General features: G+C 39.7%; 1 protein-coding gene across 4 annotated transcripts in view; it reads right to left on the bottom strand.

Annotated features, from left to right (window-relative positions):
* Positions 1-22,287, bottom strand: part of myo10 (myosin X) — a 40,070-nt gene extending 17,783 nt beyond the window's left edge. For all 4 annotated transcript variants that reach the window (XM_035527889.1, XM_035527890.1, XM_035527891.1 and 1 more), the window contains exons 1-10: positions 21,783-22,287; positions 12,034-12,132; positions 11,319-11,477; positions 6,151-6,338; positions 4,142-4,276; positions 3,518-3,642; positions 2,288-2,301; positions 2,111-2,195; positions 1,919-2,022; positions 1,301-1,430 (exon numbers count right to left, since the gene is read on the bottom strand). In XM_035527889.1, the coding sequence (XP_035383782.1) occupies positions 1,301-1,430; positions 1,919-2,022; positions 2,111-2,195; positions 2,288-2,301; positions 3,518-3,642; positions 4,142-4,276; positions 6,151-6,338; positions 11,319-11,477; positions 12,034-12,132; positions 21,783-21,803 (1,060 nt within the window). In that variant the 5' untranslated portion in view covers positions 21,804-22,287. The remainder of the gene's footprint in view (positions 1-1,300; positions 1,431-1,918; positions 2,023-2,110; positions 2,196-2,287; positions 2,302-3,517; positions 3,643-4,141; positions 4,277-6,150; positions 6,339-11,318; positions 11,478-12,033; positions 12,133-21,782) is intronic.
* Positions 22,288-25,112: the final 2,825 nt, after the last annotated feature.

Below are 25,112 nucleotides of genomic sequence, written 5' to 3'. Positions count from 1 at the left end.
ACGTATGTAGACACCTGACCATCACACCCAGTATGAGCTTGTGGGTCATCCCAATTAAAAAGCATAGACATTAATATGGAGTTGGCCTCGCCTTTGTGGTTTTAACAGCCTTCACTTTTCGGTGAAGGCTGTCCACAAAACTTTGGAGTACAAAATTGTGCAGATTCAGTCAAAAGAGTATTTGTAAGGTTAGATACTGAAGTTGGACAAGAAGGCTCTGATGTTGGACAAGAATCGATGTTCCAATTTCCATCCCAAAGGTGTTTGGTGAAGTTGAGTTCAGGGCTCTGTCCAGGACACTGGAGTTTCTCTACACCAAATTTGTCAAACCATGATTTTATGAACCTTGCATTGCGCACAGCAGCACAGGGATGCTGGAAAAAGAAAGGCCTTTCCGTGAACTGTTGGAAGCATATAATTGTCTAAAATGTCTTTGTACGTACTAGCATTAACATTACCATTGACTGAAACTAAGGTTCCTAGCCCAAACCGTGACAAACAGCACCAGACCATTATCCCCCCTCCAACCAGTATTACTGTTCCAGTAGACAGCATTCAAAATAGCATATGCTAAACCCAGATTCATCTGCCAGACTGCCAGATAGTGAAGTGTGATTCATTACTCCAGAGAACATGTTTCCACTGCTCCAGAGTCCAGAATGCTTTACACCACTCCAGTTGATACTTGCCATTGTGCATGGTGAGCTTTGCCTTGTCTGCAGCTGCTTGGCCATGGAAGACCATTTCATGAAGCTCCTGACACACAGTACATGTACCAGTGTTGCTTCTAGAGGCAGTTTGCAACTCTGTAACTCTGTGATGCAAGAGAATGATTTTTACAGGCAATTTTTACCCACTACACTTTTCATTCAGAAGCCCCACTCTGTGAGTTTGCATGGGCTATGACTTTGTAGCTGAGCTGTTGTTGTTCCTAGACACTTCAATTTCACAATAATAGTACATAAAGTTGTTACCAGCGTTGTTTCAGCACAGCAGAAATGTCACAAGCTGACCTTCAGCACAGGTGGCAGCCTTTGACAGTGCCATTTTTAAAGTCACAGAGCTCTTGAGCATGATCCATTCTACTGCCAGTGTTTGTATATGGAGATTACATGGTTACATTCTTGATTTTCTATACTGTTAAGCAATGGGTATGGCAGAAACAACAGAACTCAGTATTTAGGAAGGGTGTCCATGTACAGTATCTTGGCCATATAGTGTAAACTTGATTACACTATATGCAATATAGGAGGCAGTTCGGAAACACCAGAAAAGAGAAAAAGTAAAGATGAAGATGCACCTGTCTTAGACGAGACCTGGGCTCCTCCAGCCGTGAGAAATTCTATGTTGCCCAGGTGCAGAATTCCAGCCAAAAGTCTTAAAACCTCACGGATACTCTCCTCCCCAAATTGCATCGTCTGCAGGGCATTCTAAAAACAAACAAACAAATACACACACACACACACACACACACACACACACACACACACACACACACACACACACACACACACACACACACACACACACACACACACACACACACACACACACAATTACTGGTCAATCCAATAAAAGGATGTATTGAGTTTTGGTAAGAGTAGTATGAATGTTCCAAAAGCTTGAACTGGTTTGGAGTGTTCTGTGATCATTGTTCTCCATTAACCAAGGCCCATTAAAATGAAGCTAAAGCTTCTCCTTCTCCAGTCTACAAGACTGTTGAATTTCTCTCATTATAAGTATTGTATTTGAATTGTGTAGTAGGGGCATGACCAAATGCATCAGTTGGTGTTGTATGCATGGTCTTGTGTGCTGTGCAGAAAACAATATATCATCTGTGGCCCTTTTATAATCGTGCAGTGTTATTTGGATTATTTGTTATTTGTATAACTCTGTGTTATGCATTTGTGTGTCTTACTAGCACTTCTTGAAAGGTTTGTGTGTCATTGATGGTGTGGTCCCTCACACAGCCAGACTGGCTCAAGTAATGAAAATGTTCAGCTGGCAGGAGAGAGAAGGCCTCTGGGGAAAAATATTTGTTTAGGAACAGAAAAAACAAAAAGGTCAAAAAAGCCCCTCCTGTAGACATTTTGGTTTAGTCCATGCTCACCCCTCTGTTCCAAACTGGTTCCTTCTAGCAAAGCATAGAAGATGTGGTAGTTCCGCTCTCCTGGATTCTGACGCACAACACGATTCTAACAGAGTAAGAGAAAGGAAAAATGATAAGAAACAAACAAACATACACAAACATACACAAATCAAAATAAACCAAGTAATTCTCATTCACCTTCTCCAATAGGTCTTTAAGGAGAAAAATGGTCAAGGAAAATAACACACAGAAAAAAGAAATGTGTTGTATTCTAAATATGGTTCTAAATAAAGGGAATTTGCTCTTCCCACTTCTACTGACTAATCAGCAGTACCTACACCCTAAGCGTAACACAACTCTAGATTGCAGTAACCAAGAGGAAATCTTATTGCTCTGAGGGTTTTTCAATAAAGGCTGAAATCTAAAAAACTATTTAAAAATCCAAATGTCTGCCCAGTATAAAAATGATAAAAAAAATTAAAATTATTTTGTAGGCATTTGGCTCACACGAAGAATTAAATAAATGCCCATATGAGGAAGGGCAGAGCAGGTTTATTAATATAACACTTTTTCATATACAGTAACAAGTCAAAGGGATGCACATAAAGAGAGTTAAATAACAGGCCTTAGGAAGATTTTTGCAAAAAAAAAACCCAAAACAAAACAAAAAAACCCATCAATCAATAAAACTGATCTAATTGGAGAAGGTGATTTAAATAAAACAAATTTCAAATAGGTGTCAAAATGAAATATCTAAATAAACTAGGAACTAACAGAATTATAAAAATTAAAGTGCTAAAAGAGATCATGTTAAGCATGTAAAGTGTTAAGATAAAAGATGAAATTAAACACAGAATAAATTAAGAATTAAAAGAAATAAAAGTGTGCTGTAGTGCTGAAACATTCAAAGTTATAAGTGCAGTGTTAAGAGCTAAAAGAACATTAAACTAAGCCTAGTCAAATAGGAATGTTTTTAGTTTAAATTTGTCAAGTATTTTAGTGTTGCTAATTCTAGGATTCTCAACTGCTTCCATTTAAAAACAGCATAGTAGCTAAACACTGCCTCTCCATGATCAGTCTTTACTTTGGGCAGGACTAACTGATGGGCTGATCTGAGAGTGATCTGAGAGTTCTGTTCGTCTGAAATCACTTCAGTACTTCAGATATTCTGGTCTTCACCATTAAGAGATTCATAGACCAGTAATAATACTTGAAAGTCAATGCTATAACATATGGGTAGCCAGGATTTAATAATGGTGTGAGGTGTTCCCTTCTTTTGCTCCTTGTGAGAACTAGCAGCTGAATTTTGAATCAACTGAAGTTTTTTTTTCTGTCACACACACACACACGCATACAGAGGCAATCAGTGGCAAAGGGAAATAGAGGTTGATATTTCATCAGGGCCTGTTCCAGAGCAATACAGGATACAGTCGACGATCTTTCCTCCCTGTATGTTCCCCCGGTGGCTGAAGTGAAGTTGGATGAACTTCCCAAAGCGGCTGGAGTTATTATTATACACTGTCTTAGCATTGCCAAACGCCTCCATTATAGGACTGAAAGAGAACAAGAGAAAGAGAAAGAGGACAGGAGAAAGACGGATAGACACAGGAAAAGATATTAGACAGGGGAAGAGATAATACAGGAGAGACTTTAAAAGATTGTCCATAATTATGTTGTTCATTCATGTTATAGTGTGCATGCATGCGTGTGTTTTTATGTTCACGTCTGAAGGTGTGGTCTGAAATGTGGATGAAGATTATGGTTTGCAGTGAGGCTGTGCATTGTTTGTGGGAGAACTGGGAGATCCATGCTTGTATGTGTTTGTGTGTATTTGAGGGAATACACAAAGGGAAGACAAAAAATGTATGTATGTATGTTGAAGGGGGACTGATATGTACACATATTAACTGATACATGCCCTGATACAATATGAGGGGCATGTGTATTTTTTTTAAACATGAGGTGTATGTGTATGTGAGTGTGTGATTGTATGTGTGTGTGTGTGTGTGTGTGTGTGTGTGTGTGTGTGTGTGTATGTGTGTGTGTGTGTACCTGCTCTCTAAGAGTGCCTCCTCCACTTGTGATGATGCTTCTCTGACAGAAAGTTCTAGACTCTGCTGACTCATCATTGACAAAAAGCGCAGAATCACCTTAGTGCTTTCTGTCTTACCTGCGCCACTCTCCCCACTGACACACACACACACACACACACACACACACACACACACACACACACACACACACACACACACACAAAAAAAAAAAAGGTCAGATGATGTTCCCTTATAGAGTTCCTCATTCTGAGACTGATGTGTGTGCCTGAAGCCATAACAAACCTTGACCTGGACAATCACACATGCAAATATTTTAGTCAGCCACCAGGGGGAGGGCTATTCTTGTAGGAACAGAAGCCAGAAAGTTTATCTGAGAGCATGTGTGAGACACACTGAAATACACTTACAGACATACAGTACTAGTCAAATGTTTGGACAAACCTGACTGAATGTATGGTTTTAGTAGTAATAAAGGTATTTTAATCTAAGGCATTATGCTTAAGTTTGTTTCTAAGACAAATATAATTTGGGAAAGGTGTGAGCCCATATACGAATTCATTTTCAAAACACACACAGAGAGACATAATTTTAGATGCACCCTCAGCAAATAGTTTTCTATTCAGAACTTTGTTTCATTTAGTTCATGCTTTGCATGCGTCAGAATGTATTCAAGACATCATAGCATAGACATAGACATAGAAAAGCATCATAGGTGGTTATGAGAACACCAAGAGTGTGCAAAGCTGATAGTTACTCTGAATAATCTAAAATCTGAGACAGTCAATATTTGTTTATCACAGCATAATCACATATGTGTTATTTCATTGGTTTGATACGTTCCCTGTTTTTTTTTAAATTACAAAATAATTAAAGTAGGTGTGTAGGTGTGTCCAAACATTTTGACTGATACTGTACATACACCACAGATTAATCTTTGACCTTGGCATTCTTGTTCAATTAGCATTGTTAGGGAGTTGTGAGTCTAACCTTTGATGTTATTTAAGGGTAAGCGGTCAAAGGTTCATGCTAAAATAGAGAAAAACCCAAAACCCAAGTATTCTTAGTTTATCACAGGATTTACTTAGATCTCCAGACATGTATGTGCTAGTGTCAATCTGGGAGTGTGTGGGACTGTGTGTTTGGGAGTTTGTTATGTCTCTGCTCCAAGGAGGTTCAATAATAGTCATATTTACATCAAACCACTAGACCAGGGCCTGTAGATTCAAAATATCACTGCACACTACAGGGACTACATTTATCAGGGCCTAAAAATGATACCACACAACACCATCAGTCAGGACTGCACCAGGGTGTGTAGTATCAAAATACACTGTGTTTTGAAAAGTGCCTATGTGCTCATATGAAATTTGTATGATTTTTCACATAGAGCAGAATACAGTGTTGGAATGTTGGAAGGTCTGATAAATGAGGCAGCTGGTGCACAATGAAAGAGCCCTCCAGATCAGACAGGTCTGACAGGACTAAAGAGCTGCTTATGCTTCAGTGCAAAGGACCACACAGACCCTCTGACAAGGACCCTCAGCCTAACAGGGAAGTTTCACCCACAAAGTGAACCATTTGAACCCTACTGCAACACACACACACACACACACATACACACACACACACACACACACACACAATAGGTTAAGAGGCAGGCAGTAAAAGCCGCTGGGTAATGAGAAGCCTTATACATGAAACAGCATGGAGTTAAACACACTGTCCACCCCTGGCAGTATAAAGGCACACTCACACACAGCATACACACTACATGGATACATGCATCAAACAAACACACAAACCCACCCTCAGTCACACACACACACCCAGCCACCCACAACTACTGGCATGCACTCACACACTTTCATGCCTTCTTTCCCAGACACAAACCTCACACATACAACTTCTGTATGAGGCGTGTGTCTGTACATGGATACTCTGTATGAAGCAAATGAGTTTGTGTACACAAGCTCTCTATGTAGTGTGCATGGGAGGGTTGTGCCATACCTGATCAGCACACACTGATTGTTGCTGCGTTTCCACAGTGACCGGTAGCACTCGTTGGCGATGGCATAGATGTGAGGGGGGATTTCTCCCAGGTGATGACGACTGTAGCGTTCAACAGCCGAAACATTGTACAGCTCCTGCAGCTGCCGGTATGGGTTTACTGCTGCTAATATCGAACCAATATATGTCTATCATGGGAAGGTAGATATAAAAACATGGATTCATTAAAATGTGTATAAATGTACAGAATATATGTATGTATATTTTGACACTGAGTGCTGTTTGTTTGTGTCTAGTACTAGGTCTAGTATTAAAGCATCTACTACTGACCATCTATTATGGAAATACATTTGAATGACTGTTGTGATAACATGATTTAAATAGCAAATTGGGTATTTAAATGAGTTAGAAGGCCACACTGAGACTGCAGTGCTATAGAGTGGGCACGCCCAAGGGAGACACAACAGTGGAATCAAAGCATAATATTACACTACCTTCATGGGGTGTTTATGCATACTGAACAGCTAAAACATTAAAAAGGTTACCTTTTACACTTAACCTTACTAGCAATTAGAAGAACCAATATGCTTGCAAATGTCCAACAATCAACCAACCAACCAAAATAAAAACCCATTTGGCAAAGCAGGTGATGATGTCAGCCTTCCTGGACAAATAACTAAAAATCACAAAATAGCTAAAATCATAGGCTTTAAGAAATGAATCTACATAGTTAAATCCTGAACAAACAATGTGAACACATTTACTGAGACAGCAAAACTTCAGCACCTTAAAGATTTAGAGGCCAGGTCAGCTCAGCCAGCCAGAGAGCCCCTGCTGTGTTTTAAAGGGCACGCTGCCAGAGAATCAGGGTAAAATATAGCATGGGTGGGATTCAAACCACTAGACGTGATCCAGTGGGCGAACAGGCAAAGCTTGTGCAGCAATGTTCTTATGTGTCCCAAGGAAGTGAATGCAGGATAGTAAAGTGTTACCAGGATAATATGAACCATCTAATATCATCTAATTTTTAAGGTATCTAACTTCCTTAATATATAAGTATGTACGAGCAGTTGTCACCATGGTAATGGAAGACAGCTGCAATTTATAGTAACTTCTATTAATAATGAACACACACATGTACACACACAGATCCCACACATAGTACAGATCCCTTGTGCAGTATAGTGTGTATGCAACAGACAGACTAATTGCAAAGTGTGTGTGGTGTGTGAACCGTAAACTGTAATATGAGAAGCTACAGCTCTAAACTAAGCTAAAGCAGAACTATTTCCTGCTTTTCACACACAAATGCACACACTCACACACACACACACACACACACACACACACACACACACACACACACACACACACACACTTCAGAGAAAGTAAGATTGGCCAAATTAGAGAAATAAACGTCCAATCCCAGCCCCCAGAAGTGTGTCTGTGTGTGTGTGTGTGTGTGTGTGTGTGTGTGTGTGTGTGTGTGTGTGTGTGTGTGTGTGTGTGCTATGTAAGCGTTTGATGTGGGTAGGTGAGCAGGCAGCTCGCCTACCATTCTCTGTTCCGACAAAAAAAGGCCACAGCTGTTTACAATCAGGGAGGAGAGAGAGAAGGGGGTGTGTGAGACAGAGAGAGAGAAGCAGTTTGAGAGAGAGAGAGAGAGAGAGAGAGAGAGAGAGGGGGGGGGGGAGACTTCTTTGTGTTTTAAATTCTATGGAATTTGATCTTAGTGAGAGAAACATTCAAGACATTTCTGTAGGAGACACAGTTGATTTTAAAATGCACATGCACACACACACACACACAAACATACACATCTTGGAAAAGGGTAAAAGGGGCATTGGGTGTCAAACAAATCCTTTACTTGGATTAGATTTAGCTGTTTCTTGTTTTCTCTTGTTACTACAGTGGCCAGTGCTCATCCAATGTCTGTCCATTTGTTATTGAAAATCTTCCACTGTGCAAAATCAGATCAGATGCTAAGAGAAGACAGCAGACACCATGGACTGGCCAGAACTGTGTTTGATCATAAACACCAAGCCCTATAAATGTTGGATACACACTTCTCAAGCCTTAAACAGAAACTCGTAGGCAGGACTCATACATGCATGAGCGCACACACGTACTACATTTTTAACAAGAGTACACACTCCTCATCTTGCCTAGAAAGCAAACCTTTGTCTGTGTAAGTGTGCATGCATGCTCGCACACACACACACACACACACACACACACACACACACACAATGAACACAAAGAGTCTGTTGTCTTGTGTGTTTGTGCAAATGCCATCTCTTTTCAGGATGAATCATTCCCATATGCAACCAATTATCCAATCAGTTTAATTTGCCTATCAGTTTGTCAAGCTGTCCTGTCAGCGGCTAGACACTGAGACAGTGCGTATCTCACAAGCAAAGGTTTAAATGCAAGGGAAATGCAGAAAGGGGTCTAAAAAACAAAATAAAAACCAAAAGCCTTCTTCCACTTTTAATATATACCTACTACTCAGATTGTATGTACAATGATCCCCATTTTACCCTAAAAGAGCCATTAACTTCATTATTTTAAGTCATATCAGCTACTGCTAGCTGATTTTACCCAGCTGACTTTTAGCTCCATTTCATTTGAACTTGCTTTCTATGTAGAACGTTTGTTTGTGTACTAGACTTTTTACAAAATGACTATCAGACAGAGAAAAGAGTAATTAAGAGAGAGAAGAGCCATCACTATGTTATTTGTGAGAAAGTAATGGCAGGGAGATGTATTCTGTTGTGTGTCACTACAAAGAATAGGATTCACGCATTTTCCTTACATAACCACAACCTGCCTAGACATGAGCAGAAAAATCCTGCTTAGGCCATGCCTCAGTCATGAGTCCAGGTAGTCATCTTTTGATACTGATGTATCAGTATCATCACACCTTACTAACATCTCCTGAATTAAGCGCTATGCCCTGGTGTAAATCCACACTGTGCCGAAAGGTTTCCATGCTAATCATTAACTGCTAAAGGTCAGTACATCATTAGTCCAGTACCATAGTGATGAGGTCACAGTGAACCAATCCAAGCACCACACGCACACACACACACACACACACACACACACACACACACACACACACACACACACACACACACACACACACACACACACACACAGACAGAGTTTACACAAGACAATCCTACTCCTGTGTAGTTCTGCAAGAGGATTTAGCAAGTTAGTATGTCATCCCACCGCTAAAACTTTACTGGCCTGCTCTTTCCAAACCTTAACTCAGTACATGCCAAGACCTTATGCTGCACACACACATGCACACACACACACACACACACACACACACACATGCACGCACGCACACACATACACATGTGCCTTTTTTACCTGCTGGCCTGAACAGAAAAACCACAGCTAAAGGAGCCAGACTCAAGAAAAACACATTTCCTTTAGTTCTCTCTCTCTTCTCTGCTTCTTTTTACCATTTTCCCTCTTTGTGATCTATTACTCTTGGCAGAGTAACAATGATCCAATGGACAGGGAGAAACACATTGTTAAAAAAAAAAGTAGAGATCTGTATGCAGACACACACACACAGACACACAGACACACACACACACACACAGACAGAGCAATCAATCCATCCCTCCATTTGCACTACAAACTTGTAACTATGGCATCACTAGTTTACAAACAGATGTGTTAAATGCTCAGAATTAACAAAAACGTAAAACAGGAACTGAAAGGTTTTAATGATTAATTTTCCATTGCCACTGCTGCTCTTGGTTGCTAATTAGGGGTTTAGACTGTAGCTGTGCCATGTAGTTATATTATTGTTATGTATTTGTTTTGTGAAAAGATCTATTGCTAAACAGTCTACAAATAAAACTGAAGTTTAAATGATTAAATTTAACTAGAATCCTTACCGTTTACAGAAGACCCTGCACAAAGCTTGAATGGCAATATTAACTAAGCAGCCTTGCATTTCAAGGACTCTTAATTTGATAGACATTCTCTGTTGAAGAACATGAGGTCTGAGGCAATTGTTTATGTATTTAATTTTAGAATTGTGAAGTGCACATGGTACAACTGTTGCAATGTACAATCCCTGCATAGCTAAAATATGCTACATCATATTTTAGTCTTTGCAGTCACATTTCCATGACAAAATAAGGAGAGCTATTTCAGTCATTCATGCTGTATTGTGGCCCTAATGTAATTACAGTCTATTATTGTTTGTGGACTGTGGCTAGGCTTTGCCTATTGTGAACTAGCTCTTTAAGTTCAGTTCAGTTCAGTTTACCATTCACTACAATTAATTGCAACGTTGGTCGGCTTGCTGTTTCTTAGCAACTATGGTAAGCACAATGAGTCAGGCTAACTTCACTTGATGCCATGAAATAAATTACAGAAATAAAATGGGTTTAGGTTCTGTATTCTCTATGCTCAAATAATTTCCACTTCAAGATTTCTGTAATATCTCTAGAGGAGTTTTCTTTAATAGCTCTAGAGGAGTCTGTTGTTGTTACATATGAAATGTGAAAGTAAAAAATGTGATTATTTTACTTTGTAACAGTCCCTAAATAAAAACAATCAAATGTGTACCCAACTAAAAACATGTCTACTGGATTTGTAAACATGATTACTCTGAATAGTTCAGTATATAGATATTTTGGTCCCACAATGCACTGTGATCATCCTGATTGCTTCATGCACCTTGGCCGGGCTGATCAATGAGCACACCTACTCTTCCATGCAGCTTGAATCAGTCAGTTCACTGTTGCCAAGTGCTGCTTAGAAATGGGCTTAGAGGCTGGTGCTGAGCATATAGTGACACAAATACAGCAGAGCTGTGTGTCCCAGTCTTGCTACTGCAGTTCTGCCAGGTCCACAGTTTAGTGTTTTCCGTCTAACACACCCATGTTAAACTTATGAAGGGTGTGCTAGGTGCAAAGAAAACACTGTAAAAACACTACACAATGGCCAGTATTAGGAAACACTACATTTGTGGATTGCTCACTGACATTTTTTATTTCTGTTTTGAGAAAAGTGTGTGCGTTCATGTGTGTACTTGCAGGTGTCTGCATTTTTTATTTGTATATGCTCATGTGCATTATGCACTAAGTTGTGTGTGGCCAGCAGGGGTGTGCATAATGTGGATATGTACTCACATATATAGAGTTCTTTGTGTATCTCAAGTGCAGGTTGTGTAGAATGGCCCCCTCATGCAGGTCCTGCAGTGATGCCATGTCCTCTACCCCATACACACTGCTCCTCTGCATCTCATACACTCTTTGTCTGCTCAAGGCATTTTGCTTATAGGTGTATACCTGTAAACACACACACACTTGATTTAGTTAGAGAAAGAGAACAAGTATAGGACATTTCAGTAGTTTTCATTTCTTGTTTGTGTGTGTTTTAGAGTGAGGGAAACAGGGAATGTTACAAACCAACCCAATGGTTATGGTTTGACCAGTCATGGATAACAGACTATGGATAGATAGATTTTTAAGTAACATTTGTTTTTAATCCCACAATATTTTATTTTCATCAGTCCTTTACCTGTTTTTTCTATTTGTTCATAACTGGCTTAACAGCAGAGTGAGTCTCATTTGAACCAGTCAGCTTAAGGCTTTGAATCTCTTTCAATAAGGCTTTAAATCTTAAATCCCTTATCATCCCAGAGCACTTGGTACAGTGTGACATCCTGAATGGTAATGACTGACCTGTTAGCTACCAAATATACACAGAGGGCAGTGTGTAAACTGAGACGATCCCACCTGTTTGATGACCCTCCCTGAAGTGTATAGTGCAGATGTTATGCAACTGTCAGATCTCTATTACACACACACACACACACATACACACAAACACACACACTTTTACCTGTCCATAGTCTGTGCGGAACACCACCACTCCACCAGAACAGGAGTCCACTGTGCTGGGCCAATACTGGTCCTCTTCCCATAGCCACACCCGAGAGCCCTGCACATATGCAAAGCAGCATATCACTCAGAATGTCTTAAAGTATAACATTAACATCAGCACTACCTACAAAACGTCAAGTCATTTAGTCCAAACTGGTAATTTAATAGTAATGAACAAACACTTATAACTACTGATCATCTGAGATTATCTAAGATTCATGAAGGACATAAACTCTATCACAGGCATATGAATGATAACATCTGATTAGCTAGTGGACTTTTACACTTCAAAAATTTTGTTCTGGGTATTATCCAATCCACCATACACTCATACAGTCATGCATACAGGGTGAGACTGAGAAAGGTTACTGCTAGGAACAGCAGCACATCTCCCTGAAATGCCTCTCCACATCATGAACACACACACACACACACACACACAAACACACAAACAATTCTGCTACAAAACTACATGCCTAGACAAACACACATACACACATTCCCCTCTACAAACACACACGCACACACACACACACACACACACACACACACACACACACACACACACACACACGCACACACACTCTCTCTCTCTCTCTCAATTCTCTACATCCCTAGACAAACACACATACACACATTCCCCTCTACAAACACACACGCACACACACACACACACACACACACACACACACACGCACACACTCTCTCTCTCTCTCTCTCTCTCTCTCTCTCAATTCTCTACATCCCTAGACAAACACACATGCACACATTCCCCTCTACAAACACACACGCGCACACACACACACACGCACACACTCTCTCTCTCTCTCTCTCTCTCAATTCTCTACATCCCTAGACAAACACACATACACACATTCCCCTCTACAAACACACACGCACACACACACACACACACACACACACACACACACACACACACACACACACACACACACTCATTAATGTACCTGCTGATGGGATAAACATATGGTGATTCAGACACACATGATTTGTTCTGAGGCCCACTGCAGAAGACTGCATAATGAACTTTAACCCCATTTCCCGCCTCATACATGCCAGCTTCCAGCAAACACACTCATGTGTGCACTATTTGCACACATACACACAAAAATCATACCATGGCATGTTTATAAATTTCAAACAAGAAAAAAATAGCTGAGTGTTATGAAATTAAAAATGTGCAATTTTATTCAATCTTTGCATCATTTTTTGTTATACTTAAAAAAAATTCAATAAATAAAAACACAAACATGAACAGTAAGCCACAAACTGGAGTACTGCTAATAAGTCAATTACAATTTTTAAAAAGATTTTCAGTGTAACATCCCTGCATGAATACAGGTTAGGATATATAGATGCATAAATACAGGAGGATAGATACATAAAAACAAGAAGGATATATAGAAAGATAATGGTTTCCTCTCTAGAGCCCTGAAAGTGATCTGAAATGGCAAACAGAACTTTCAAAATGCTACTATTTCAGAGAGTGACTCTGCCTTCAAATTTTTGGATTTCACATGCAGAGACACAGACAACCTACTATGTTCTATGTCCTGCAGCTACACACACACACACACACACACACACACACACATAGCTGCATTGACTGGTTTGCCTACTACACGACAGCTGTGCAGCTGGTCATCCACACTTTCTTCACAACAGAGGCTGCCATTGTATATGTATGTGTGTGTGTGTGTGTGTGTGTGTGTGTGTGTGTGCTTCTATGTGTCTGTGTGTGTATGTTGGTGTGTGTGTGTGTTTAAAAATCTTCAGACAAAGCAGAATGTGTCATGAATCGTGAGATTATGATTATTTATAAAATAACATTTAAAATAAAATTCAGACGTACACAAGATTTACATATTTCATTACGTTTTTAAGTCCTTTCCCTCCCATTCAGTCTCAGCGGGCCAGCTGACCCAGCCCAATCTGTCAAAATTTCTGATAATTGAGAGATATGTCTATTTCTAGTAAACAACTTACTGAAATTGTTATGAAATTTAAAATGCTACATTGACATAGAAACATTTGTTCTTTTGTTTGCTGGTCAAGTATTGTATTTTCACCATAAATAAAAAAAAACTTTGCCAGATTAGGTGGTTAGACTCAAATTCATGAAAAACTAATCCAAAATAAAAATAATTTTAAAAATCCGGCATTTCTGCTTTTATCAACTATCATCACTGATCAGCACTGACTACAAGCAAATAACATTAGCATGACTTACTCATTTGGAATCACTCGTTTGCCTCCTATGTAGATGTACGGATCAAAGATTTACAAGGGTAGTAGGCTACCTTAGTTTTGCAGCGTGAGAAAAAAAAAGATTCTCCTTCATTCGACAATTTTGGGGGTACTCTCATCATTTTATATGTACCCCACATTTTCTACATTTACAAAAAGCTATCAAAAGGTACCTCCTGTGAGTCGGGTTGGTAGGGTCGGCAGCCATCAATAAAGTATGAGGCATATCTTTCATAGCTCATTTCTCATAAACTGCTACTGAAACTCAAACAATTGTTTCATGTATATCTCAAGTAACTATTGTAGTAATCTAGATATTATTAGCAAAGGGCTAGGAAAAATTGAGAATCACTGTGTTGAAAAAAAAAAAAAGCGCTTACATTAAACAGGGTAATCTTTCCTCTGAACTGTAACCCACTTGATTGCACCATCAGCTAATTACCAGGTCATTTATGATGATTGATTTAGGTAAACATAGTTGTAAGAGGGTAAATGCTAAACTCAGCAGTGCTGTGTCCCTGCATGCCAAGAGCTTCATACTTCTTCTGTTGGTTCAGGAAATGCAGTGGTTAGTCTAGAGATGTTAAGCTGCTTGTGATCACACATGTACGCACACCATTGATGGAAAGCAGAAACCAACTACAACACATTTCACATTCACATTTTACATTGTTCACATTTCCCTCTCTTTCTTAAGTGCTCTCTCTTTACGTGCTTGAGTTTCATTCGTTGGTGCACTTTGCTCAGACAGAGCTGTTCATGGTTGGGATTTAGTACCAGCCAATCAGAAGTCACCTAAAACAGGAAGTTTTCATTTGAGCCAGATAAACTTGTACTTCAGAAGCACAAATAAAGGTAACCACAGTCAAGGACCTCTGTGTGTGTCTGCATGTATGGTTTTTCCTGCAAAAAATTGTTCCAACAAACCAAATCCTGCCTATAATGTTATTTCATGCACACGCGTTTACACAGTTGATAAATACCTCTGTTTCTCTGGAATCTTTACTGCAATATTTTGACTCCATTTACATCTTTTACTATAGCACACTGCAGTTACTGTTCCAGCTGATTATATTAGCTTCAATGTTTATAAATATCTAACCCCCAGCAATAAGAGATATGTCCAAAATACGAATGAAAATGTATGTATTTATGAATGTTTTCAAAGGACATACAATGTGACTAGTTTAAAGTAATAGCAAGAACTGATGGAAAACAAATGCAAATCCATGGAATGGGTCTATTGAGAATTACAAATGCACTTCTTGTGAATATGACCTGCCACAGTGCTCACTCACACACAAACTATCAGTAAGTGTCCTGTAAATGTATCTGCCATTTTGAATGTTTTAGTGTACGTACAGATTGCTTGTGTATGTATGTGTGTATAGGTGGTATGTAATCCTCTATTAGTGCAGACACATAACAGATGAAATCATGCTTCAGTTGTTGACAAAATAACCTTTTATATATCACAAAATAAAAAGTCCAAAAGAACCAGTAATCTACAGTAATAAAACACAGAAAAGACGACAATAGAACACAAAAGACACAATCAAATCATGATGAAGAGATAGAAAACAATGCAGAAATGTAGGAAATAACAGCTAAAGTGATCTCTCTCTGTCTCTGTCTCTGTCTTTGTGTGTGTGTGTGTGTGTGTGTGTGTGTGTGTGTGTGTGTGTCTGTGTTCAGGAAAAGCTTGTGTACAGTTAAACAGTTTTACTTTTTCATGCTATCTTGTAAACAAATATTTGTTGAACCAGTTTTTCTTTCACTTCGTCTCACACCCGCACACTCACTGCTTCACTACGGTTGTGCAACCCCCATCCCACAGTTGTACAGTCCTGCAACCCCCATCCCCCCAGCACTAGTGCTCTTCCTGCTCTAACACACCTGATCCATCTAATCTAGTTATCAGACCCTTCACAGACTGAGTCTGACAATCCAGGGCTTTGCCCCTGCTTTGGGTGCACTGACCTACCACAAACAGTAGATGTGTTCTAAAAAGTCGACACGATTATATTTAAAAATGTCAAGTACAGAGAACTAAGTTCTGTACATTCCAATAAAACAATGATACACAAATAGAATAATGACAACAATAATTTAATAAGCTTAAAAAATGAGAGGTGATGAAGCCACCTAATAATCATAATCTATAGAACAATAACTAATTCTTATTGACAGTCATAATTACATTATCGCTCCATATTAGTTATTATTTTTATCTGACTGATGTGCCCATATTTGTGCTTCTTTTATTTTGGGGTGCATTTTCAGTTTTTGTGCTTAAATATGTGGATGCTGAAGGAAGTCACATCTTTCAACAGGTATAAAAGAGAATCAACAGGAAGAATCAGGAGACAGAAATCTTCAGCTCTACAGATTCAACAACAAAAAAATAACACGTAGATCCTCAACTCCAACAAAAACATCAACAAAGGCTTCCTGCATGCTGAGAAAAGTACTTTTCATAATGCAGAAAAAAAGATTCTAATGACTCTTTAAAAAAATGTTGCTTTTGATGTTCAAAAAGGAACCCATATACATATGTGTGTGTGTGTGTGTGTGTGTGTGTGTGTGTGTGTGTGTGTGTGTGTGTGTGTGTGTGTGTGTGTGTGAACTATGTAGACTGAGGTATTGTGTTTCTGGCCTGTTAAAATAATATTCGGGTAAAAACCCAGCCAACTTGGAGAAGTTTTAGGGATGAACCAAACCAGAGCTGCTCTGTAATCTCCCCACTGCTTACTGAGCATGTCTGGAGCCACACACACACACACACACACACACACACACACACACACACACACACACACACACATACACAGATAGACACAAACAGGAACAAATACAAACACAAACATGGACATGCAAAAAGGCACACATGAACACCCAGATGTTGAGTTTGTTATTAACAAATTAATAAACTCTTCACATTATTTGCTTAATTGTTAAAAAACCCTACAGAAACTTTCTCTCTGCCTCCCCCCATCCTTTCTCTTCTCTGCCTTGTTTTTAGGCAGGAAGAGAAGGATCAGATATCATTAAAGTCAACAGGAAAACAGGATATTAATGGGGAAAGATTCCTGCATGCTTTTAAACCCAATACCCACAATTCATCACTCTCTCATACTCATTGACCTTTCTCTTTACCATGTATGTCTGCACAGGAAAAAATGTATGTGTATAAGAGTGTATGAACAATAGTCTGTATTAATATCAGTCTGTTGTACAACAAAGAGGTAGTCATTTCATTATATATAAAATATCTCATTCAGTCTTGGAGTTAAGTCTGTGAAATTGGACAGACTGCTTTTCTACACTACCGGACCATTTGAAAATGCACACAAGATAGCCAGACCTAACCACATGGCACATTGATCATTTACAAAGTTAATTTACTAAGACACAGACAGACTCTGCAATGCCAGTAAAACTAATTCAACCAGCCTGGAGATGACATTTCTACAAAGTATTCTAGATGTAAACCACCATACATTAACCTACCCTCCTCTACTACAGAATTCACACATCTACAGCTAGATGTAGGACCTTTGAGGAAAAAGGATAATGCCTATATTCTTCCCAAAAAGCAGCACCGCACCTTTCACTTTCATCTCTCACACACAAGAATCACATACACATATGCACACACTCATTAGTCCATGGCTAACTGACCTACTTTTTTGTGTTTGGAAGAAAAAGAAGGAAATGTGTGTTTGTGTGTGCATGTGTGTGTGTGGCTTGTGATCTGGCAGCTGGGATACGGTCCATTGTTGAAAGATGTGTTTCACCAAGCTGTGGTAGCCTTGCACGTGTATGTTTGTGTGTGTGTGTGTGTGTGTGTGTGTGTGTGTGTGTGTGTGTAGCCCTACTGAAAGTACCAAAGCAATGTACTGCTCTTTTTGTGACTTTTTAATGCTCTTGATTTTTATTTAAATATGGGCTAACTCTACACTGACACATACTCATAATTTGAATAAGGGTTAGGGTTAGGGTTATGGTTAACCCAGAAACACATTAACTCTACACGTAAACATGTGATCACTCTCTCTCTTTCAAGGATAAAAGGCAGAGGCTTAGTATTTACATTTCCACCCTCCTTGCGTGTCTAAAAGAAAGAAAGAAAGAGATGGAGAGGAAAACATTTTAAGATTAAAAAAGAAATACATTTCTGGATTCTAAAATAACTGTCCACAAAGAATGAGTGGCTCTATCTCAATGCTTCCAAGGTTGTTGGAGAAGCCTAGGCTTCTGGAGGGTGTGCGGCTCAGCAGAAGCAACAGGTATGCATAAAAATAAAGTAACTTAAAAACAATGTACACAGTAACAATTGAGAAGAGATCACAGGTATAATATCAAATAGACCAGATTTGAATGTGAGATCAGTATAGTGATGATTGATTCCTTGACAATTGTGTGTAGATACACTCATGAACAAACTCTCTGTTTTCTGTCTCTTAGTCTGTTCATTTCTCTCTCTCTCTCTCTCTCTCTCTCTCTCTCTCTCTCTCTCTCTCTCTCTATCTATCTATCTATCTATCGCTCTCTCCATAAATGATGACTGGACAGTCTCATTTCACTCTGAGCTTTCACTCTTAAGGTGTGTCTGTGTGTGTGTGTATGTGTGTGTGTGTGTGTGTGTGTGTGTGTGTGTGTGAGATCTTCCGTTTTGGCAAAACGACAGTTTCATAGCCTCATAGCCTATTACAACTAAAATATCAGAAACGGGAGAGGATATGAGGTTGGGTTTTAGCTGTAATTACTATATGTGGATGTGTGTGCATGTATGCATGCACATTGCACATGAGGGTTTCTGTTTCTTGGCCATGTATGGGGTATATCATGTGTGACAGAAGTTAACCCCCCCCATCCACTCTCTCTCTCTCTCTGTCTCTCTCTCTCTCTCTCTCTCTCTCTCAGGATTGACAGGTATTAATGACTGGTGTGTGTGTGTGTGTGTGTGTGTGTGTGTGTGTGTGTGTGATATCTTCCGTTTTTGCAAAACGGCAGTTTCATAGCCTCTTGGAATGTTAACAGCAACTCTGCAGGAAGACAGAAAGGGAGAGAAGGAAGGGGAAGAGAGAGGGAGGATGGGAAGGAGAGAGAGAGAGAGACAGAGAGAGACAGAGAGTGTGAGAAGGAATGTGAAAAAGGATGAATATGTTTCTGTGTTCCACTGACTTGTAGTTTTACTGAGTGGCATTGTGTGTGATATAAAAAGTACTGTGTGATGTCAGTGTGTGATATAAAAAGTATTACAATGTTGCCTCTAAAAGCCTCCAGTCAAAAACAGCTAAAACATGCATCTCTCTCTCTCTCTCTCTCTCTCTCTCTCTCTCTCTCACACACACACACACACACACACACACACACACACACACACACACAAAGTCTTAATGGCAGACTGATACAGTGACACTCAGCTTTATCTATCTACTGAGCTGAAGGATTAGACATATGCTGATAAACTTAGCATGTACTCACTCACAGACACACACACCCATGTGTGCGTGCATGCACACACAGACAATGTATTATTTGTGAAGAATTTTGCTCCATTTGCTTATATCTGTCAATTCCACTGAACACAAACTTAAACTAACTAAAAGATTTATAAATAATTCACAAGTGTCTATTGCTGAAACCTAAATCTGGGTAAATATACATGTGAAGAGTTTGTCATCTTGTGAAAAACTAGTGAAACACTTAGTGAAACACTAAGTACCCTTTTACAATCTGTCAGCCTAAGGTTGAGACTGAATGCTTTCAGAGTATGGACTGGGAGGTGTTCAGGTGTGTACTTTGATAAATAGAAGTCAGGTTGTTTCTCCCCTTTTAACAACTATTTCAGGATGGGCTGTGTTTACATTAACACAACTGTCAGTAATCATGCCTTATAACAGGTCACCCTGCAGGTAACCATTTTGTGACAGGAAGAGGACGGCAGTGTCCATATGTTCCATCTGAAGAGACAAATTATCCTCATCAACACTGCTGAATCAATCAAAACACACACATACACACACACGTACACACACACACACACACACACACTTCAAAAAATACAGACAGGTACGCACAATGAATGCAAACAGATACACCAGCAGACCTTCAGATGGACACACACCTGGTTGGAACTGAACTAACATTTTGTTTTTAATAAACAGCCTCATTATTATTATTATTATTATTATTATTATTATTATTATTATGGGAGGAGGGGTGTTGTTCTAAATTACATCCAACAAAAATTATATTTCCATGGTTATACATATAAACAAATACAATATGCCTATTGTTCTATATGGAAGAGCAATTCTGACATTAAATCTTGCTTGGATCTACGGCGGATACCACAGCTTCCGGGTGCTGTGCTCTTTTTCTTAAAGACTGGGTCTTTTGTGTTAGTGATTCGCCCGCGAGATATGCGGCAGCCGGATGATATTTGACACTACCGAGCAAAGCTGGAGCTCAAAGGAGCCGGCTGCCATTTTGCTTTACATTTTAGTCATGGAAACTCTGATCACGAGTGAATCAACATGAGACTATTGCAATTCTGTATTTGCGCCCATCCTGGTGCAGGCGGAGTAAGACACTATGCTACGGCTTGTTGGGCGCTACCTGTTGAGGGAGGGAAATGACTTTCAGCAGGTCACTCCCTCGTCAAACACCGTAGGTGAAAATAACAGTTCTCTCACTAAACTGTCAACCGCCTAATACACACCCCGCGAGCCAACTTTCAGAATCATCACGTGTGACTCATACGTCACCGCTCCTATACTGTCGGCGTAAGCACGAGGGAGCGGTTGCCCGCTTTAGATACTCATCGCTTAACTTTCGCGAGCTGTCGTCACAGACTGACTGGAGTCCCAGCATGCATGGTGTAACTTGTCTACTACCTAGCTACACGGGTTCACACAATAGCCTACCGATCAGCGTATAACACGAGCAACAATTAACCATAGGAATCTTTCGGACAGTTTGGTGTCAATATGTTTATGATTATGTTCTAATTTACATAATATTCAAATGCTAAAAAGGTATAATCTATTATTAAGTCAATTTCACTGCTGTTTCGGAGATCCACGTATTGGTTGAGATAGAGTACATAACCGACATTTCTAATGGTAGCGATAGAAATGGAGAGAGGAATAAGAAAACGTAAGGAAATGCCAGAGATCTCCTCCGGGAGCCGCTGAGACCCGAAGACCGGGTCAGTATGTGACTTTCTTTCTCTCTTTCTCTCTCTCTCTCTCTCTCTCTCTCTCTCTCACACACACACACACACACACACACACACCAAGAACAAGGACATTTTTAAAAATGCCCCAGTATGAAAAAGTATTACATTTGATTAAAGCTTGTCTGAATTCGAACATGCTCGGTGGGTTCTTGTCAAAAATTACCAGGTGTTCATCATTTTTATAAGCTTACCTCTGTGAAAAAGTTGTCCATGGCCTATATTATTCCATAAGCCAAAGGGAACTCATAAGAATTAGAACTAATTTAGCTGCAGTTAGCTCTTATTCCATCTCAGTGAATTTTAAATTTATCCAGGTTCCAGAGCTCGCTCTCTCTCTCTCTCTCTCTCTCTCTCTCTCTCTCTCTCTCTCTCTCTCTCTCTCTCTCTCTCTCTCTGTCTCTCTCTCTCTCTCTCTCTAAAACACAGACACACTTTCTCCACTCGAAGATATGACACGTCTTTGTTTCAGAGGTTACAGATGTTGAAACTATTACGAGCTCCTCTGCAAGTCCAAAAAGTGCCTACTCTCATAAACATCCCATGATTTGCTTGCGTTAGTAGCCCAGCGCGAAGTGATCGAATGCGCAACGCGGGGTCACTTTGTATGCCGGTGTGACACGCGCATCGGTAAACAGCGAAGGGTCCGTCTCGAGCCAAGTTTGCGGCGACTTCGCTGAGTCGGATCTCTCCCGTGGCTCCTCCCCATACTCCGTTTGGATTAAAGAAAAACTGGGATCTCGCGTGCTCCTCCTGCTGTTCCGTGGTGAGGTAGCGCGACGCCTTCAGACGGTTGCAGTTGAGAAACTCTTGGAACGTCTCTTCCTTGTATGTTTGTCTTGACTTTCTCCAAAACATACTCACACACATAGCCAATAATATTACGTAATATTTAATACTATATAAGTAAATATTACATTAAATGCTACATTAAATACTGACTGCACTAGCAGACAAGAACTGTGAGTCTGATGGTTTCTTCCAGCTCAGACAAAGGAAGAAGAGAGTATACGCAGCTGAATATCTAACTTTCATTACTGCTCGTCCACTTGCCAAATTTGACTGTGATGTTCAATCCATACAGAGCCAGCTTCAGCAAGATTCAAACCTGAGCTCACATATTATTATTTACATTTATATAGCACCTTTCTCAGACTCAAGGACACTTTACAGACAGATTTCAGCTTTTACAAACACTCACACACCAATGAGCAGCAGTAGCCAATTTGAGCACAGCATACCCTCTATCAGAAACCACAGCCCCCTGGGGGACTGCACCAGGTGCTGGAAAGGGAGAAGGAGAGCACCAAGTGGAAAGGACAGAACACCAACCATCACTTGACATACATGTATGCAGTCTCTCTCTCATGACAATTTAGAGATTTTTAGTTAGTCTGGTTTAAAACTGTGGCTGGGTATCGTGGAGTTTTTAGTGAACAACCCATCACCACTTTCCTCTGCCTTCCCGCTAGACTCACTAATTAGCCTGATTAATCATAAACATATTGACTCACTAATTAGCTTACTTAGCGTCTTTATACATACTTATATATTTTATTACTAATTTCTTAACTCAACATTCTTATATCTTGAGCTATAATAAAAAAATGTTGCCATCTTGCAACTTTATTGCCATCTTCTGTGGACCAGAGGTGGATGGTCTTCTCTTTCAAGCCTTGGTTCCTCTCACGGTTTCTACCTCTAGCTCTTGGGTGGTTTTCATGTGCCTGTTGACTTGGTCCTGCTCATTAGTGGCCTGGACCTGTATTCTCTATTAAGTTGACTTCTTTAAAGATCCTTTTTTGAAAGTACCTGTTGCAAAAAATTATATACATATACATTTAATCTGTAATTAAAAAAACACCTCCCATGCCAAAAAAATGTGACAACTAGAAAGGGCAGAATAGTTGGAGCAATACATCCTGAGACAGAATGTGCTGAGATTTGCCATAATGTTTTTTGAGATATGTAGTTTCAAGTTTCCATATCACTGTGGCACACAAGACACTAATATTGGAACTGACATTCTGGACAGGCTAATGATGAACTTTGATTCAGATCAGAGAGGATAAGTGAACAGTTTTAAAATAGAAATCAGCTCTTCCCAAACTAGGGACTAATGTGTTCTACGTAATGTTCTAAGTCGGTGATGGTTCTCAAGTTCAGGACTGGGGAAGACCACGCAATTCATAATTGCTTCCTACTCTGACTCATGAGATGAGTTACAGCAATGAAACTAAACTGTGTAAGGCAGTAGTTTCCCATGACTGGGACTCAGTCAAAAGTTTGATGAGAACATACGGGGGACCTGTCCCAGTACTGCCATCAAGGACACCAGGCCGTGAACCTTTACTCCTAGATCTTATAACCATTAAGCTAGCATTACTGTAGAAGCCCAGCCTTGAGCTGCCAGTGTAGCCCTTCGCTGCTTCCTCTCTGCCCTTATCTCTCTTCCTGCTCATGACTATCTGCATGTTATGACTGAAATAGAGACTTGAGTGACCCTGAACAATGACTGTGTGTCTTTATATGTGAGCAGTTTTAACTAATATATGTACATACACACCAACAAAAAACACAGTCTTACATTGGAGGCTGACCTGTGTTCCAGAAAACAGGAAAGGTCAAAATGCTCTAATCTTTCTCATAGCATGTGTCTGTCACCTGTCTCCAGGTCAACTCAGCTTTTCTAGTATTCAGTCCTGTATTGAATTTGTGTTTATTTATATGGCCACCCACATACATATAAACATGTTTCTTGTACTATATTTGTGGGGCATTTCCACAGACATCTATATTACTGCAACTAAATTAAGCAATGCCTACACCTAAGTCTACATCTAACTTTAACCTCACCAAAGCATAGAAGATTGGAGATGATGAGTGTGATACACATATAAACACAATAGGAGTTTAGTTTCCTTGGGCTACAGGATGTTAGAAAACTGTTTCAGTAAACATCCATTGCAGAAGTACATGTACGCACACAAAACTCAAGGAGAGCTTGAACACCGGAACATGAGTATAAACATTTCCTTTGGCTTCAGATCCCTGAGAAAGATTTAGCTCTTCCACAGGGAGAGATGGCAAGAAAGATACACTGGCAGAGGGAAAGAAACAGATAGAATAAGCATTTTTCTAGTGGTCTATACTTTAGTGAGGTCCATTTATAGTCCCCAGTACCTTAAAAATGAAAATAAGTAGCTGCTTTTTTTTTTAGCTAACTCAAATTTCCAGGAAACTATGACCTTTGATTTAATCCAAGCTCTTTAGGTCTTGAGTTCACCAGACCTGTTGGCATGAAAACATGCTGAAAGGGCTCTCTGATTTTTGAGGTTTTTCCAAGACTGCTGTGGTGCATTATGGGAGATGGGTGCCATGTTACAGATGATCTGGAAAAATTCAGGTTTGAGTTTTGCACCCTTGTACAACACATCTTGGATAACCACCCCTCAACAGACATAGAAGACATTTATCTCTTTTCTGAGCACCCAGATTGTGGAATTAATTCCCTATACCATTTC

Source organism: Electrophorus electricus, chromosome 7 (assembly GCF_013358815.1).
Source record: "Electrophorus electricus isolate fEleEle1 chromosome 7, fEleEle1.pri, whole genome shotgun sequence".
NCBI lineage: Eukaryota > Metazoa > Chordata > Actinopteri > Gymnotiformes > Gymnotidae > Electrophorus > Electrophorus electricus.
This window is presented reverse-complemented; position numbering and strand designations above follow the sequence as displayed.